This window comes from Eufriesea mexicana, unplaced genomic scaffold (genome assembly GCF_001483705.2).
Source record: "Eufriesea mexicana isolate 0111107269 unplaced genomic scaffold, ASM148370v2 scaffold1336, whole genome shotgun sequence".
Classification (NCBI taxonomy): Eukaryota; Metazoa; Arthropoda; class Insecta; order Hymenoptera; family Apidae; genus Eufriesea; species Eufriesea mexicana.
The window spans coordinates 974,361-994,737 of NW_016909447.1; the positions used below are offsets into that span (position 1 = coordinate 974,361).

At 36.5% G+C, this 20,377-nt stretch overlaps 1 protein-coding gene across 1 annotated transcript in view; it reads right to left on the reverse strand.

The window, feature by feature from the left end:
- The window catches only part of LOC108547976 (uncharacterized), a 230,722-nt gene that overhangs the window by 171,488 nt on the left and 38,857 nt on the right, over positions 1 to 20,377 (reverse strand). Inside the window, exon 7 of the mRNA XM_017900727.1 lies at positions 13,903 to 14,013. Within this exon, the coding sequence (XP_017756216.1) occupies positions 13,903 to 14,013 (111 nt within the window). The remainder of the gene's footprint in view (positions 1 to 13,902; positions 14,014 to 20,377) is intronic.

Below are 20,377 nucleotides of genomic sequence, written 5' to 3' on the forward strand. Positions count from 1 at the left end.
CGCTCTTCCTCTATGTTCGAAGCGTCGGTAAAAGTAAGCGTCAGAGGAGCTTCGGGATGACCCTTCAGAATTACCGAGTTTTATAGCACGTCTTCTCGCTATTGAGCATGGACGAAATTAAGATTTAAAATAACATCTGTTTCATTGCCCTCCCAATGTTCCTAAATTCTAACTCGAAAATAGCCCTCCTTTGCGATCGTGTTATAAACTTTAGAAATATCAACCTCGCAACTCATTTAAATATGCCAAGGTGGGATGCCCTATATGCACTGCGGAACAATCTGTGTACAAAGTATTCGTACATCGACTAATTTTAAACTTAACTTCCAAATACTTAGTTTCAAGCTTGTAACTCCTTTTTCACAATACGGAAAGAAATTCATATATATTTCTGAGAAACTTTGAAAGAGATACATACCAAAAAAGAACAAATTAAAAGTTGTTAAAAAATAAAGAAAAAATTCAGAAATGTAACGCACGTTCATGAAGTAGCATGAATTTTCATAATTGATAAGTTCGTAGTAAAAAGCTGTTTATAATAATTATTTTAAACAAATGTTTATTCATATCGGTGCCGCTTTAATTCAAAAATACATTTTAAATATTTTGACACGTGACAAATTGGGGTTTGTCTGTGTTCGGCACTCTCCTGCATTCCTCTGTTATACGATTTGTCATTCCTTTGACACCGTTAATTGCTATTTTCTATTGATATTCTAATTCCCTAATCATTTCAAAGTCTTGCACGAAGGCAGCTGAAGCTTATCGTGGTGGATTCCCTCTCTCAGTATGTCCTAACCATCGAGAACGGAGAACAGTTTCGCCTTGTCTTGTATAAAATTTATTACATTGATAGTTTCTATTTTGAATGTGATGTATATGCGTTTCGGTTGACTGCTATCTAAGTCTGGTTTGCTTCTGAATGTCTTGTGGTGTGTTGCCTTGACTTTCCGTTTTATGTCTTATGGTATGACTTCGTCTTCTATTTCACGTGTTCCGATGTGTTCCGAATGAGTTCTACCTTACGTCTGGTGTGATGTCTTCGAGTTATAACTAACGTCTGATATGTTGTTTTCGAGATCTACCTAACGTCTATCTTGTCTCGTAGTGTTCAGTTTGATGTCTGCTCGCGTTTGCTTTGATCGATTTAGAGTGGATATTGAAGCAGGAAAGATAGAGGGATTGATTGGATGTGTGTGCTTTGGAAGGACCTTTAGCTTAGACGTGAGAAACTGTGATACTGTTTTGTCGCCTATATCGTGCTTTATGAGTAGATTCTAGTCTGTTTTAACGTTTCGGTCAGTCACACTTGCGTCTCGCCTGTTGTGGCTGATCGTAAGTCATAATATTGTCCGTCGTCTGTGGCTTTGTGTGAATTAAAACTTTTAACGCTGTAAAGGGGCAGTAAAGCACGTCTAGTCTTCATGACAGCCGTCGCAGCACAAAGAATGTGTTACTTTAACAGTATATAATACTAGAGTTATGCAAGAGTTTATGAAAATAACGTATTCAGTGAAAAGTAGTAAAACAGAGAACGATAGTTTTACAAAATGTTGTACAATAAGAATACATTCTGCTGTGCCTATATCCTGTTACACTCGCAGAGCCATCATCGAGTCATTTTACATCCAAAGACACATGCAACCATCGGCAGGTTTTCTTGGACTCAGACACCTTTCTTCAATAATTGCAACGGAACGATTATTTACCTATGTATTTCCGAATAACTAAGCTTTACAATGTAATATTCCGAAGTCTCGTCTTACTTTCTAACAGTTTCCATATGTGCATATATTTATACATGTATAATATGAGGTATCATATGCATCCTGCTCGAGAGCAAAGTTATAATCACCGAATGAATCACTACTAGCGTCATTTAAATGTAAATCGTCATCCGCTTCACCTTCTGAATTTTCAATTAGATTATCTTGTGCTTCATTCATTTTCCAGAAATATAATACATAACAGAACGCAAAATACCATTATACACATGGATGCTAGATGCCAACTGAGGTTAGCACTACCTGTTCACATCATACAAGAAAGAAGGGAAGTACCATTGGTAATGATACACTACAGTATAATGATCGCTGTCCGCAGTTTCATTCTGTATGAAGGTAGCAATAAGAAAGGAGAATCGGCATTTACAAAATTTTTAACGGTATCAACTGAGCATCGTTACGAAAGATATAAAGCGACTGCTTTGATCTAGAAAGATACATCGGTTGAAATATACTATTATTTTCCCGATAGCGCAGGGACTACGTATTTTAGACCCCATTTGGTGTAATACAGATTTATGTAAAAGTCAACGCTATATGCGACTTCGGGATGAAACATTAGCTATTCTGCTTAAAAGATTGAAGCTAATCTTTATACTATGGCAAAAGAGCAAAGTAGCATGGAATTGATTATCAGCCCTGAAGCCATTCAACATCTATCTGAAACATGTTTTCGTTCAAATATTTTGAAAGTTATTTGAGGTAGGATGATATGAGTTGTGTAAACTATACACTAAGAGTCTTCAGTGTGGGTCGTGAGTACTTGTGGATTAAGTGGAAAGAAAGTTTTTGCTGGAAGTGAACCGTGAGTCAAAAGACGCAATGGATAATTTGTGATACATGATGCAGTGGCAGCAAGATTGAGGGTTATGTATATCAAATAACTTGTCGAGAAAGAAAGAATGTGTGTGAAAAAGGAAAAAGTGTGTGAAGTTGAAATATGTGAATGATTCCAGACGTTGCAGAGCTTAAACTTCTATATGGCACAATTATAGTATAATTATAGTTAGACCTTGTGTGCTTTACTTATCCTGTCCATAACCTCATGCCGCAGATAGGTCGGACTAAAATTGAAACAATCCATGCATATGTATATTGTATAATTTAATATACATATATATATGCGTATACATTGGAAGAAGCTTTCTTGCTGCCAAAGATCTTTATTCTACCAGTAGTACTAGAACATTGTTCTAATGAGATGTTTCCTGATTACTTTGATTGATTGAACAGGATTCTGGTAAAGAACATGTCAATAAGCACGACACATGCTTTAATATACAAATGATGTAATAGTTACGGAATCGTATAAGGCTATAATAGATACTACGTTCAATAGAATTAATTAACGTCTAGATATAAATGAAGTAGGGAATGGAAGTTGCTCAGGCATAAGTATAACTATATACAGTAAAATTGTAAGAAAAATACGTGGAGAAAATACTAGAAAAATGTGATTTATTGAAATTGAATGCAACCAAGTCATCATTAGACACTTAAAAAATTTTTAATGCTTGTAACTGATCATCAAATGTCAAGCAAATAACTCATCAAGAATTTTAGAGTCATTAATATATGTTAGTGGGAGACAATACACACATATATATGCAATGAACAGTATATATCGATATCTCAATAGGTCCAGAAGAGATAGGTTGAGATATGATAGATTACATGACAAACTTACGACGTAAAATAGAAACAGCGATTGATAATGGTATGCTAATGAAGTTGAGGGCGGCCAGTAAAGAGACTATCGACTAAATAAAGAAGCCTCGTCTGTCAAACGACGCAAAGCATATAAACAGAAAGTATTACAGTGTTGTATCCTATGTGGAACTAATTTGATGCACAATGTTATTCGTTTGAGTATTTGCTTGATGAAGGATATTCATGAGTATATACTGGTTTATATATTTTCATACATGGAAATGTATGTTTAAGGTCAATACACGATATTAAAAAATGTTTGGTCATGTTCCGCAAAGGTGTCTGCGTCTTCAAATCGTCCGAAATCTGTTGAAAAAGGTAGATACAAAATTAATCTATGTCATGAAATTCAAAGTTGATCTTTTCTCCGTTCATCCTGTTTTACTCATCCTAAGGAATGGTAGTCTCTGTGGCACAACATATTGTATCTTGTACAGGCATTGAAGGTCAAGTTCTTGCGTCTTCTAGAACATCCTTCAAGAAACACGTGAGGGATTGAGACAGGATGTCCTGTAATCTGTTAGTATGAGAGAAAGTGTTGGGAGAGATAGAGAGACATACAGAAAAACAGACAGGCAGGCAGACAGGCAAACAGACAGACAGACATGAAGGGTGGCGGGTTCTTGATTCTGTCAAAGAACCGAATTTATCGCATCAATGAAAAGTTTAGAATAACTCTGATTTCTCTTTATCAATTATATTTATTTTATAGAAAAACAAGCTTCCGAACACCACGAGAGACTTACACTGCGATTGAATCTAGGTTAAAGTCTGGCTGGATTTAAGACCCTTATGCAATTTTATAACATTCTCTAAATTTAGTTTAGGCAAAAGATTGCTATTCGTTCCGTTAAAGGATTATTGATTAGCTAGTGATAAGATGACTGATGGTTGGCTACAATTCTACTGAAATGCGAATCTGGTAAACAAGGATTGGCGGTTTGCTTTCATTTATGTCAAGACTTACTTGCTCGTGTCTGCTGAAGAATGAAAGTGAAAAAAGAATGATTGTGACGTCAAAGTCATAACGACTCGCTGCTTGATTATGAAACATCAACGGCTGATGAATGAAAAGTCAGATACTCGAGAAACGAGACATCAACGACTCTGCAAATGATAACAAAATAATGTCTTCACTATTTTCCTCCACGACAGTTTTCCAAATGGCGTGAATTCACTAATTTGCGGATGATTAGGCCAAAGACGATTCCTTGGTCCTCAAGTCCGTCGCACTGAAAAATATGGAGCATCCTTCAAGTGATGTCAGCGATAGAGGAAACATCTCCTTGAAGGTGCACTTGTCGTGGTACACGGAAATATCCCACATATGTATGATCCTATCTATATGTAATCGTGTCGTGGTCACCATCCGTATATGATCCGCTTTGAACTTTGGGGCCTGACGGGACATCGGGAAGCCTGGTCCGGTTCTGTAAAGCAATTACATCTTTTTTCCTTTTTTTTATTCACTATCCATTTTATCCTCTTCTCTTCCTCGTTTTTTTTACTAACAGTCCATCTAGGTGATAATGAGTAAATATATATAGCGATTGGTTTAGGCACATCATGTAGTTCGCTTGACCAGTGTGAAGGAGCACTAATTAAATTTCAGAATTATGGTTTTATCGTGTAAATATGTATATTGGTCACAAAAAGAGATCTATAAAGCATCTTCTTCTTAGTGTTCTCGGAAATAGTTTGTAGCACGCCCACGTTGTTTTATTGAGGTAGTTATCTATCCGTTCATTGCATTTCCTGGTAAAGTGAGTTATTTCTTGTTGAACTGCAGCCATTTTCATGTCCTAACGAACATCCTCATTTTTAGCGAACGAGGGGGTGTTTATGGTTTGTCTCGGACCAGCTGATTGTACGCGATCCATTTTTGCAATGTGGAATTTTGCGGCTATACCCCATAACTGTATGCTGTACGTCCAAATCGGTTTGGTTATTGCCTTGTATAAGACTAGCTTGTTTTGCGCGTGAAGTTTATATTTTCTGTGAACTAACCAGGACACATTCCTCTTTACTATACTAATGTGCTTTATTTCTTGCGAAACATGGTGGCCCCAAGTTAATTTGCTATTTAAATGTAGGCCTGACTACTTAACATTTTCTACTTGCGTGATAGCATAATCATTTATTTGTAAGCATTCTGGTCCTACTTGTCTGAGGGTAATGGTAATATGACTACATTTTGCTGCATTAACATTAATTTTCTTGTGGTTCAACTAACCTTCTATTTTTGAAATATGGGTTTCTAAGTTCCGTATAGCTGTTTTCAGCTTCATATTAGTTGGAAGAATCCCTATATTGTCCATAAACGTATATATTGATACATTTTCTGTAACGGGTACGTCTGCCGTATAGAGGGTACATAGAATAGGGCCCAGCACGCTTCCCTGTGGGACACCAGTGGCAATAAGGTGCATTTCAGAGGAGCTATTATTTATCCTCGCATGGAATCAACGGTTTGTAAGGTACAAGATAATTAAATTATAGAGGCTTTCCAGAAATAACTTCAGCTGTTTTATTGATGAGGCCTTGGTGCCAAACACGATCGAAAGCTTTTCCAATGTCCAAAAATATTGTAGTGCAGTATTGTTTTTGTTCAAGTGCGGTTATTATTTCAGCTGTCATGCGGGGTACTTGTTCTATAGTACTGTGTCTTTTACGAAAATCGAACTGATGGTCAGATATCAAACTGTTCTTTATTTTTTGGATTTCTCTTTGGATAATTTCTTCCGATATTTGGATAGAATAGAGAGGAGAGAGATGGGCCGCTATGATTGCAATAATATTTGATCTTTACCAGGCTTAGATAACATAATAATTTCCGCACATTTCCATGTTATTGGGAAGTATGATAATCTTAGGACGGCATTAAATAGGATTGTGATAAACCAGACGGCCCAGGGTGGTAATTCTTTTATGATTCGGGCGAACAATAAGTCATTTCCACGGGACTTTTTCTTATGTAACGCTCAATTTTATCTTGTGTTTCTGTTGTGGTGGCTCTGAGCTCGGTTTTCTGTATTGTATTATTAGGTAGTGTTACCAGTGTACCGTCGTTAGTGAAAACAGCCTCCAAGTATCTGGCAAATTCTTCACTTTGTCCTAGTAGGGATGTTGTCCACGTGTTATCCATTTTTCTCGTTGGTGTGATGTTATGGGTCTTCTCAGCCTTTTTGTTGTATATTCATTCTTAGTGTATAACGTCGATGCGAATGCTGCTGATTATATATTTATTCTCAAGGTATTGGTCGCTATCTCTATGCCATAAGGTGTCTTAAGGGGAGTGTCGCAGTTTATCCTTGTCTCTAATAAATCTTTGTATTTATCCTTGTCTGCGATTGAATTACTAAATGTTATGAATGTCCTGTCTTCGCCGACTACGTTATAATCAAGAATTACAGGTGGGTGGTCTGATGTCAATTCTAGCTCTTCTGAAATTGTGTATATGCGCGGGTTAGTGATTGTGATACCATAGCCCATTAAATTTGGTTGCTTTAATGTGTCAGAAGGCCAGTATGCTAGTCTTGCGATGGATAGAACATTCAAATTTCTTTTCATGACTTGTGTGTATATTCATCCCTTAGTTGTTATTAACCTTGACCTCCAGTATGTATGTTTTGCATTAAAATCTCCTGCTATGAGGAATTTCCCTTAGTACGCATCGAAAAAGCTGCCCCATTCCGAAGTTTTCATAACATAATTCTCCGTACAATATACAGCCGTGATAGTAATCAATTTTTCTGAAGCGTAAACTTTAACAGATGTGGTTTGGGTGCTATTAGATTGGAATGATTGCAGAAGGATATGTGTGCACCTGTTCGTAAAAGCGTGATGTGACTCCCGTTGCTTGATTGGACATACCAGGTGTAACTAATTGTGTTGCCGATGTAAGAAGCCTTGTCGATTTTGGCTGCAATGTATTATTCTCTTGTTTGTTGCGTAACGCTGGTACAATCTTTCTTATAGTTGTCTCCGTACTGTACACCCTTTATAGTTAGCAGGGTGGTTTCCTTGGCAGTTTACACATTTCACGTCCTCTGTTGCAGCAGTTTCTAATATGTATGTGCATCTGATAATTAGGCATTGTGATATGTCTCCGTTTGCTCGCGGTGCCCCGACGGTAATAATCACATTTCTATTTTCCGCCGGTACCAATTCAATGAAGAACTTTGGCAGGGGTTGTTACAAATTTTTCTTTGTGAGGTTGTAAAACAATGGTCGGTTAAAGCCTAAGTGCCTTTGCCGAATTCCGTTAGAATTAGAAATTTAATGACGTGACAAAGTTGTAAACAAGAAATTTCCAGCTCGAATGATTTTAGCACTTAGGATCCGGCTGTTAGAAGACCGTAACTGTTTCCCCAGGCCTGTTTTTATTCCACAACAGCACACGAAGTAGGTAAATTATATTAATTATTTTATATTATATTAATTGTCTCAATAAGTATACAGCTCACTAATTCTTTGTGGCATTTCACACACCATAGTAACTTTGTATGGAAGGATTTTATTCTTATTTACTTATTCAATTAAAATTGTTCTCCGTAATACCACCTTATATAACTCATACTATGTAATATTATTTCGAGAAATGAAATAAAGGTATCCAGTTCCATATGTCATAATAAAAAAAACCGTATTCCTTTCTATCACTGATATCTACATTTAATTGAAAATAGCATTGCATTGGATACTCATTATTACCCGAGGCAAGATGTTCTTTAAATTACAATTACTACTTAAATAAATGATCAAGTATTTGTACTTCAACTAAACCCAAACTATAAGGGATATCGGCTCTCGATTTCTTTATCTGTGTCACGTTTTTAAGAATATTTGAAAAAATATTTATTGTAAACGTACATATTTGTTAAATGTCTAAGTGACTACCAAATTTCTAAACTTCTCTTACTGTCAGTTTTGCAACCGAAACTTTCTACAATATTCACGAACATGTAGCACAAAGTGGAACATGCACTTGAACATACTTTTCATTAAGTTCCTGTATATAATGCTGTAAACTATAGTTTCTTTCTGCATAGGAATAGCTAGTTAAGGCTTAAGCAAGAGTATCTTTCTTGGAACCTGCAGATTGATGTACCTACATGGAGTCCAATTTGGTTTAAGGGCGCCTTTACCATGCTTACTCAATTGTGCCATTTACCACAGTCAACATTTGAAGCGTCCAGGTTATTTAATACCGACGAAACATTATTATGAGGAAGTGGTTAACAATTTTATGAAGCAGAAGTATGTTGACTGTGAGTCGTAATGAAATTTACACGCAATTTATAATTGATTAAAATCATTAGTGAAGAGTGAAGTAGCAAAACCTGTAGATAACTCTTGAAGCGCGTAATAATGTTTTAACTGGAACAATAATGGCTAGAACTTAGATACTTTAGTTTTAAAATACGCAATAGGTAAGTAAGTAAGGTATTGCTGCGGAGCAAGATTTTAACTAAATAAGAACGAAGTAATGCAAGCAACCTCGAAGACACCATAACAAAGCAAATTTATAGAATAGTTGGAGCATTGAGCATTATAATAACCACGAGAACTAAACTGCTCTAATAAATGTGGCAAATTTCTTAGAAATTGGATCATCGAAAGCTAATGGCTCAACTTAAGAAAGCCAGGAACATAAATTATATTCAGAACTGAATATTATCTGAGACGCATTCTAGGAATAATAGCTGCCCCGAAATACCTGAAAGAAAATGTTCATAAGATGCAACACTTGGATTGATGTGTGAATGTAGGCACATTGGTCGTCAAGGGAAGTAAAGTTGCTCCTAAAGAAGGGACGAACACCTTCCCCTTCTTCAAAGTGAGGTTGTTGTAGGGCCACTCACACATTCGTGACTCTTCTTGAAAGGTGACTGTTCCGTCCTCCGCAAAACCCCAGCGACTCAGCTAATTCGCGATTTATTATCTAAATACAGTATCCTGCATCAGCATTGGCCAATTTGCGATTTATTTCCTACAAATTGAATATATATATATTCGTTCATATGGAAACATTCCCTACCCATATGGAAACATCAACACATTCATTTCAAAATGAAAAATTTCAGGCGTTTAATCTGTGTTATCTGTTTCATAATAACAAAGGAAAGACGAATAGGAAAATGTCTCAGGCAGTTTCATATTACAGATTTTAATGTTACATATTATAGGTAACGTACACTGTTGTTCCTGACGAAGATTTTGTATGTAAGAAGTTTTTTTACAAATTTGAAATTGCTGCCGTGAATACTAATACCGCGTGTGTTAGTACTCAATTTACTGGACAAAATTGTAGGCTTTTTCCAAACCGAGGCAGACGATTATCAGGACTAGGTGGTTGACAAATGCTTCGCATACATTGGTTTCAAATCAAATAAGTGGTCGTGGACGGAATGAAACTAGAGGGAACTTCTTTTACATTCAGAAATTAGTTTTTGATCTTCCTGATACCTCCAGTGTCTATAGTTGGTGAATTCTTTAATCAGTTTTCGTATAGTTTTGAGCAGTGTGATCGATTGGCAACTGCTTTAGGATTCCTATTGCTTATTTTCATTTGACGGGAAAGATCCTTTGTTTCGGAATGGTGTTGAAAAGGGGCAGTTGCATAAAAGAATGTTTTGTATTGCGTTAGTCCAGGGCTAGAGTTTAAGCGCATGATTGCGTTTGTTACGATGGAGATAGTCTGATTCTATTCTTCATTTGTTAGTTAGGAATTCCTGTGTGAAGTTTTTACTGTAATTTCCTTGCAGAAATGTTACTAGTGTCGCGTCGCGATTGAATTTCGGGGAAATTCTGACGGGTTATGAGTCCGTCTTGGTACCTCGTTTCGTTGCCTGTCAAATTAATATCGAACACCTGTTTCAATTATCTGGAGCAAAAGGAAGATCTCGGCTGAAGTCGGACGTTAAATTCTGGTACGACGATAGAAATAGAACTCGATATCTTCGTGGAACTGCTCTCTTTGAGGTCTCGATCGGTAGTGACGGACTGCTTTTCTTGAGGTTATGTTTGGAAGTGTCTTATGGAGTTCCCTAAAATCAGGGTTAGGAAAATCCGTAAATTCGCAAGAGAGATATATACCTCCTTATTGACTAATTGGACTAAGGGCACATTCTTGGTCCCCAAATCGTTCACCTTGAAGGAAGAGAAGGACCTCCCAAATGAAGACGATGGTGGAAGGAACCCTGTGCTTCGAGGTGATGTGCACGAGCTGATGACCCTTCTGAATGTGCCGCTTAGGGTTCACCCGCCATTTATGGCTCTTGGTTATGGACAGATGATGCTGACGTATGCGGTCCACGTGGAACCCCAGGCCTATTGCTAGCCAAGTCTTAAGTGCCATCGCCTAATTTTGTTAAATTAGGGTTTTCATTGATTCTCGTGTTCAGCGGAAGTATATAAAATAAAGGAAAATGTTTTCAAACATGCAGAAGGCATGGATGTGAAAATTCCGATGCTAAATTGTTTTGATCCTACCAGACTTGGCTGTTGGAAGATCGTAACGGTATCTTCCACGACATCCTTGTTCCATAACGGAACTAGCATGCCAAAGATTTCATTCAAGTCTGCAGAATTTGTGTCGCCTTTTTTGGTTACAGCAGCTATCCTATGGTGAAAACTTGAGCCTTGAATCTCTCTTATATTATCCCTGATAGTTGTGATTGACTTTTTTAAATTCGAAGATGAATTGAGCCTTATCCATGAATGCCATTTGCTATCTTTAATAGTATTGCGAGTTATGGCCCGATTTTATCTGAAAGTAGTGAAATTTTTGCTGGAATTGGACTTTTTATATTTGCTGAAAACATATTTAGTCTGTCACGGTCCGCAGGCAATGCTCATTCCACCATGGGTTGCATTTGGTTATAAGAATACCTGTGCTACATACCTTGAGGTACAAATTTCAGTGCAATTGGGATAGTTTCAGGGAATTGTTATAGTGCCTTGTTTAATGTACTTGCACTTAGTAAGTTCAGTTCTAGAAGATGTGGAGTTGACTTACATTTAGTAATTTTTAAATATTGTTTCACGATACCTTCCCAAAATCTCTTGACGTAACTTGCTCTTTGCATTTTTGTAAATTATGTCTACATAATACAAGTGGCATGTTAGTTCCGTGGGATAATGATTACCGGTTATGTGATCTTATGTATTCCATGTGATATTATGAGAAATTCTTGGGCTCTACTACGATATGCCAAATGCATTCATATACTCAGTCGCCGTAGAGAAGTATATTTGTTATTGGCATTTTGAATGTTGATATAAGTGCTGCTAATTCCTTTTTTGATTTTCGTTTCATATTTGTCGTTCTTATGAGATTCCCACATAGAAAAGTAAGGAGCCATTGAAGTTGCCATGTATAATATAAAGAAGTGAAAGTTGTTTTATTACATGAGTGACTTAGTTTGCATCTGGAATTTGACTGTTTAGGGGGTAGGCGCTACATATATGTGAGTTAATACGTAACGTAACTTAGGAACGGTCAATTCAAGGTTTGTTGTTATCGGAAATGCTTGTTTGATTATAACGCCTTTTATTATCTGGTTAAAACAGCTCTAGTGTATTTGGTATTATACAACTTGCCAGAATACTCGTGCTTATAATTTATTTGTTGTGAATAAGTTATTTGTGTATGAATTTCGTTGATTAATAATTGTAGGTTCTTAAGTTGGCTACAGAAAGCATTAAGGTTTCACCGAATTATGTGGAGATAGATGGTGCACTTTATAATTATATGTGGTTTCTGTGACTACTCATATTGCTGTTCTGAGAACTAGACCGGAAGAGACCGGCCTGAATGAATTTTTTAAATGGAGATACATGACGAAGTGACGCTTTCCACTTTTCCTTCTTAGGCGGCGGTGTCTATTTCTTGTGCATCTGTCGTTTATTAGAGTGCAGATGCGTCCAAGTATATAGATCAAGCATTTTAGGTCTACCGTATATTATTTGGCAATCCCGATTGAAATATCAGTGCCAACTGAAATATTCAAAAGCTCTAGAGCTATGGGTAATTAAAAGCAACCTTGTTTCATGTTTCTTTAACTGTGGTGGGAATCTCATCTGTCGTCTAACGCTGGTGCTCGCCGGACATGTTTACTTCAGTAAGTGCCTGCACAAAGTAGGACGAGATGCGATAGCACATTGCCATTATATCAAGCCCGAGATAGACAGGGCGCAATATACGTTGGAAGAGTGCCATCATTCCACAGATGGCATTATACGTTCCAGGAGCGTTGGTGCAGCGTGTTTATGTCCCTACCGTTGACTGACTCCACTGACACTCCCTTTGTCACAGGCAGCGCCCGCTTTGGGCAAAGGACGTCGAAGATCGCCTGCGCGCAATAGCGATACCTAGTGAGGTAGGGTATGGCAGCAGTTGTCGAAGTGGATGGAAATTATGTCGTTGCAAGGTAGCCAATCAAACCGAATAGCGGTGGGTTCGATAATTTTTGCTACAGCGTGCACGTTGTCCGTAATTATGAGATCTATGGCAGTTCTCTGTTTCCAGATAAAGTATCTGATATTGCTATTGCATAAGCCTTGTTGAAATTAATATACATAATTCATACCTCCATTTAAGATGAACAGATTTATAGATTGACCTAGTTTCTAGGTATACCTGTTGAATATAGGAAACTGAAACCTTCAACTTTCGAGTACTTTAATTTAAAAAGGATATTTTTTCTTGTACTTAAGAAAATATATCGCACAGTACATTCGTATATAATTAAATACATCTCTCTGGTCATTAATGTATTAAGGGCATTACGGAGTCAACTATATGAAAGATTGTGGTAAGACAAAGTAAATACTTCATTGTAAAATATTACTATGAAGACGAAATTAATGATATTTTTATACGCTTCAGTAATGTACAAGCGTGTTTAGGCGCTAGCTCAAACAGTGTTATACATAAAATGTCTTAAATATAATTTGTCAAAAATGTATATGATAAATAATTGAAGCAATTGTCTAAAGTTTAAGAATAGTGAGGGTATTGATAAATCTTCTGACAGTTTGAAACACAATATCCGCATGGACACGGAATTATTCAGAGAAATAGAAGTACCTATTAATTGTATGATACTAAGCACTTACTGAGATCTTATATTTGAACGGAACTACTAATTTTGAAAGAAATTTCTAATTTGGGAGCATAGAAGGACTGAGACAATATGAAAAAAGAAATTTTTTAAACATATGCAATATGTACTGGAATGTAGAAATGTATTACGTATTATAAAACAAATGTATTGTGTATTATAAGAAATATAAACCTTTATATATTATGCTTCTATGAAATTTAGACCGCCCATGACGAAGCTAATTAGTTCGTATAATCTTACTTCGGACGTAGCTTTAGCATCAGAATACTGGAACTCACCTCCAGAAACACGACATTTCAATTTTATTTCGCCACCTTCTTCGTAAGGACCTGCTACAGTTGGCACAGATGTTCCTTGTTCATCAATGATACTTGGTTTATTTGGCGGCACTGTAATAAAGAAAAGTGAATAAAATTATTGATTATTAGACTAATAGCTTGTATTCCTATTTCACTGTTCATTACATTTTTTAGGAAACGTTATTGATAATAATACTGTCTCCCAATCAAAGCCTATATCAATGATGGATATTACTTTTATGAGTGATTGTATCCTTTTCTTCAATACAGGTGTATTCAAGACGCAACATAATTGAATGTACAGAGATATGGATTACTGTAAGGAGTTAAGAAACTAATTATCATGACAGTATATGGACAAGGAAAATGTAGTTAGTTTAACATGTATGTATCTAAGTATATATTCTTTTCAGTCCGTTTGTCCTTAAAATCGGTTTTAATTTTTTTTCTCTCATTGTATTTAACGTATGCTTCTGAATGTTATACATTTTATATAATACTTTGCTTTGCCGCATATCTGTTTTTATCTTAACTATGCAAGTTTCCCCCTTATGTTCATATAACAAGCAACTTCTTTCACTTCATTTCGTGTTTTTATGTTTGACTTATTGTTCTTCTCCTTCTGGGTCAACGTTAGCTCTTCTTCCCTCTCCTTACCTCCTTTTTTTTACTGTTCCTTCCCCTTTTTATTCATTTAAGCTATTTTACTGCTCCTTTCTTGCCTTCTTCGGTTGTAATTCAGCATCTCTTCCTGATTTGCACTTATTGTCTCCATCCTTACAATATTCCTAATGCTCTCGTGTCTCTCCCCATCCTCGAGTGGACATTGTGAGTGTGTTGTATAACAATCGTATATTTATTAAGGAATTATAAATTATACACCTCTTGTAACGTAATTGATCACTTTCGCGTTTCTTTTAACAAACTCAACTTTCTTATAAGGTATCAACTCTGATCCATAGCAACTGCAAAACACCAAGCATTCTAGATCTTTCACTCGCACTTCTAAAAACATACATATCTACATTCGTGCCATTACTCAACCTCACCCATTTGCATTCACACTAATGAGACCAAATCCACACTCTCCCCCTTGGCTTTATTTATTCTTCAGCATTCATAAAGCCCTTTACAATTTTTAGTAATGTGTGTCCACTTAACGCTTTCGTCAAACAATCAGCCAACATTCTCTCTTTTGGAACATGCATTACTTTTATTGAATACTTTTTCACAGTCTCTTTAACAAAATGACATTTCCTATACAACAATTATGTTCTTGTTCTTAAATTACCGCCGTTCGCTATTTTACAGCGTTTAAATTGTCACACTTCAATTTTTTACAATTATCATTGCATACACCTATTTCAGCCAATATTTCACTAAACCGAATCAATCCTTTCATCGCATCCATCAACGAACCTAACTCGCTTTCGGTCGTTGATAACGCCACAGTTCCATGTTTCTTACTTTTCTAATGAATCAGGTCACCGTTTCTATACAGAAGTAGTTCGCTAAGTGATTTTGCGTCTCTGGTACAATCACATGAAGCATCCGTTTCGCATCTTATACTTCTCATCGAACTCTCTTTTCCATATTGAATCCTGTAATTAATTGTCCCTTTTAAGTATCTCAAAATACGCTTCTAGGCCCCTAAATGTATTAATTTTGGACATTTGCTAAATTGAGACAGACAACTAAGTGCATATGCTATGCCCGGTCTGGTGGCGACACTTAAATACATTAACCTTTCCAGCAACTCTTGGTATATTTTTTTATCGCACATCTGGCTCTCTTGTTCTTCTCCAAATTTTTGATTTGTATCCACTCACCTTATTACAATCAATCATACCATACAATTTTAATAAATTTTCAATGTATCCTTTTTGACTAATTAATATTTGTCCATCTTTCTGCTCTATTTCCATCCCGAGAACTCGTTTTGCTTCGTTTAATCCTTTTAGTTCGATATATTTCTTAGTTCTCCCATGTACCTTCTATCGAATGAGTCTGCGCTACTCACCACAATCATATCATCAACGCGTACTCCGCAATACAAAATGTGTTGCTCTTGATCAACATGAAACAAACATGGATTAAATGTGCATTGTTTCAAGCCAATTTGTAAAAGGGTATAGGTCAGATATGTATTCCAGCAAAGATTTGCCTGTTTTAAACCATATATACTTTTTTTAATTTGCATACATGCCCAGAATCGTTTTTAAAACCGTTGGATACCTCCATGTATATCTCCTCCTCCAACGGTCCGTGTAAGAAAGCAGTCTTCACGTCGTACATCTTCCGTTTCTTTTTGTGTTCAGCACATAAACTGAACAGCAATCTGACCGTTTCCATTCGAATCGTTCGTGAAAAAGTTTCTTCATAATCGGAACCAGACCCCAGAGCACATCCTAGAGCCACTAGTCGTGCCTTGCATTTCTCCCGTAATCTAATAGGATCAACCTTTTCAGAAAAAATCCGTTTATATCTTATTATCCTTTTGCCTTTTAGACGATTAACCAAATCCCAAACATGGTGTTGATCCCATTTCTTCTTTCATAGCATTTTTCCTATGTTTCCATTCAGATGATCGTTGTGCTTCTGTGCCAGTAGTTGGAATTCTTTTATCGCTACATTTCATTTCCCTCTCTTCCTTAATTCTTGATGATCTCCTCACACCTCCTTCATTGTCTAGTCTTCCTTCCTCTCGTTCTTTTAAGTATCGTCTTACCTTCATAACTTCTTTAGTTACATTCCTCGGTTTCCCAACTCATGTCATTGTGGTCGGTTCTTCTTGTCCCATGTTAATTTCTTGACTCGCCCATTCTGTATCATTTTCGTCATTTACCATTTCTTCTCTCGCGTCGTCATAATCACTCTCTTTTCCTTCACTCGTTATTTCTTCCTCTCTCATATTTGTATCAATCCTTTTTCTCTCATTTGTTTCACTAATATCATGTTCTTCATCTTCTTCTTCCTGTGGATTTAATCCAATCGCAATTAAATCCCTTTGATCGTCATTCTCAATGTTTTCTTTTTGTTCACAAACTAACAGATCCGATCCATTCCTTTCTTCATTAAATCTCACGTCGCAGTCACATACAATAAGTTTTGTTTCCGTTGTAGTCAAAAAATGCCTCTTTATCTTCGATTGAAGTTTTGTCCTTGTTCCTCTCTTATCGAGTACATATGCCATACATCCGAACATTCTCATATGTTTTACATTAGGTAGTTCTTGATACCACACTTCGTATGGTGCTTTTCCAAATACCCGCGACTTTATTCTATTTCGTGTATATACAGCAGTACTTGCTGCTTCACCCCAAATTCTCAAATCTAATTTTGAATCCGCCAGCATTGTTCTAGTAGTTTCAATAATTGTTTGATTACCTCTCTCGGCCACTCCGTCGCTTGGCGGAATCATTGGAGGACTCAGCTCATGTGCAATGCCTTTCTCTTCAAACCATTTTTTTAAACTCCTTCCCATAAACTCACCACCATTGTCAGATCATATTCTCTTTAATTTTGATGCAGTTTGATTTTCCTAGATCGTGATCAGTATTTTAACTTTCTCGGTACCTTGAATTTTATTATTCAATAATCGCACAAACTTCATTCTAGAAAAATCGTGTATTATTGTCAAGATGTAGTTTTTTTTATGGTTTAATTGGGCCAATTAATTCTGCACGCCATAATTCCATGATCCGTTTTGTTCTTATACCTTCCAATCTCCGATGTGAATTTTTACACGCTTTACCTTTCGTACACGATTCGCATTCCCTTTTCCAATTGTTGGTCATACCTGTTCCCAGATATTCTCTCTTCATTTCTTTCATTATTTCTTTATTTTCGCATTCCATTCTTCTGTGCCATATATCTTCTTCTATTAATACTGCTGCACTTGTCTCATTTGCTAAAAAAAGATCTAACACAATATGCGTTAATAATTCTCACAGTAGTCATTACTATGTTTCCAGGTTCTTTGTATATTATCGCGCCGAATCTATTAAAATTTACTTTTTACCCTTTGTCTGTTATCTTGGCAACGGAAAGAAGATTTGTATTTAAATCCAGAGAGAGAATTTTTACCGCTGGATTGTCTCACAATGACGTCGCTAATACCTTTAGAAATTAACATTTTTCCCTCTTTATCTGCGAGAATTTTCTGTCTCCTTTCTTCAATTATATCATTACACATAAATTCATTTTGGGTCATAAGACTGGTAGATCCAGTGACCAATAACCATAAATGGTATCTCTTACCCTCACGCTCACCTTTTTTCCCTTCACAGAACCTACTCACACCATGAAATGCACTATTAATTTCTCTTGCTTTCATTGTTGCTTCATCACTTGTTCTCATTGAAATTTCATCTCTTACTAAGCGTTGTCTTGTATATTTTCCTTGACTTTCTCGCTGAATAGTCCGTCCTCTTCCTCTTCTTGCTGGTGGTACAATCTGTTTTGATTTCCAACAGTTTGCAGCAGTGTGACTGTGTCCTTGACAATTAAAGCAACGTTGGTTACTCTTACACTCCACTGCCATGTGTCCTTTCAATCCACGGTTGTAACAGCAATTGTCGCTTTTGAATTTTTCCCGTATTTTCCTTACTGATTAGCGGCTTGTAAATGATTTTCCTTCTTTTTTTCGCATTTCTTTCCTTTGCTCTTCCTGTTTTAGAGCAAATCTAATATCATTTATTGTTAAGTTCTTTGTATATCTAAAATTCTAACATTTGAATCTTATTCATATTGAAGTCTTCCCAAAATATACATTTTTAGTTCAAAGTCCACTATATTCTTGCCAAGCTGAATACGTTGGTTTGCTATGTCTTCCGCTTTGCTTATAAACATATCAACGGTTTCGTTGTTCTCCATTTTTAAATTCGTTAGTTGATTGAGTGTTCTTGCCTTTAGCTCTTCTGTTTCAGCCGTCATGTCTAATTTTATCTTTGTCCACAATTTATTGGCAATTTCTCCACCGCTATACTTCAATATTTATCTTTACTCATGGTATTAATCATCACTGTTCTAGCTGTATAGTTATCGTCATCCCGCTCATTCCATTCTTTCAATTTCTTTTCATATTCGGTATTTCCTTCTACTGGTTTCTCTTTAGGTTTAACACTGATCACATTTTCCACAATTTTTTTGAACGTAAAATCCCCTGAACCTTTTCACTCCATAGGAAATAATTATGATCGTCGAGTGGTTCATCGGCCGTAACATTTCATGAATCTGACATGTTTAAAGAGTAATTCTCTCGCACCTTCTCGAAATTTCTATTTGCATTTTTTTTTTATAGAACCACGGAGTAATCACTGACCAACAACGCTCTGCTCCCAATTGTGAGCTTGTTGTATGACAATCGCATATTTATTAAGAAATTATAAACTATATACCTCTTATAACATAATTGTTCTCTCTCATGCGTCTTTTAACAAACTAAACTTTCTTATAACCTATCAACTCTGATCCATAGCAACTGCACAACACCACACATTCTAGATCCTCTACTCACACTTCTAGAAGCATACATATCTACATTCGTGCCATTACTCGAACTCACACATTTGCATTCACATTAATAAAACCAAATCCAGAGTAATCTCTGCTCATCCCCGTTCTCCCAGAGTGTACCTCCACTTTCCAGACTACCACATCATGCTCCGACTAATATCTTATGCTCTCTATTCTTCTTTGCCTCCTTCTGGTATTTTGGCCAATCTCCGGCATACTTGTACTTCCAATTGTATTTCATATTCTGGATTATATTTCGCCGCCTTTGTCCATTTCGGTTTTTCTCTTCTTTAGGATTCTTCCGACTGGTTTCACTTTTCCCCAGGATTGTGAGATTCCTTGATGACTAAAACGGCAACCAATGTGGCGATCTTACCTTTCCTTTACTTTTTCTTGATTCGCCTTTCCTGCCTCCCTTTCCTTGATGCATTCTTTAAACTTTCCGTCCCTTCCTTCTCTTTCTATCATTTATTCGTACCCTTGAATTCTTCTAATTCTTCTTCTGCCATGTCTCCTTGTGCGCTTTTGCGAATTCTTCGGAATTTTGTTCCCTTTTACAGATATATTTCTTTATCGCCTTTATCTTCCTCCCATTTTTCAAGCAACATTTTAATCTCCTCTCCTTTTTGCTGCATTCGCTACCCCACCATCTCTTATACCCTGTACCCCTGTTTCTCTGTTTGCATTTCTCTTCTGTTACTCTTTCTTCGACCGTTTCGCTTATTTCTCTCCGTTTACCTACCACAGAATCTTCTTTGTATATACACAATCCTGCTGATAATATTCTCACATCTTATTTCTCTTCACATATTATTATTCTCTCCACATTGTATTTCATTATTCCTTTTGTCTCCTTTACATCCTTTCCATTTCTTGTAAGTATATGCCGTCGTTATCTTCTACTGCACTCTACAGTTGCCCCCCCCCCCCCCCCCCC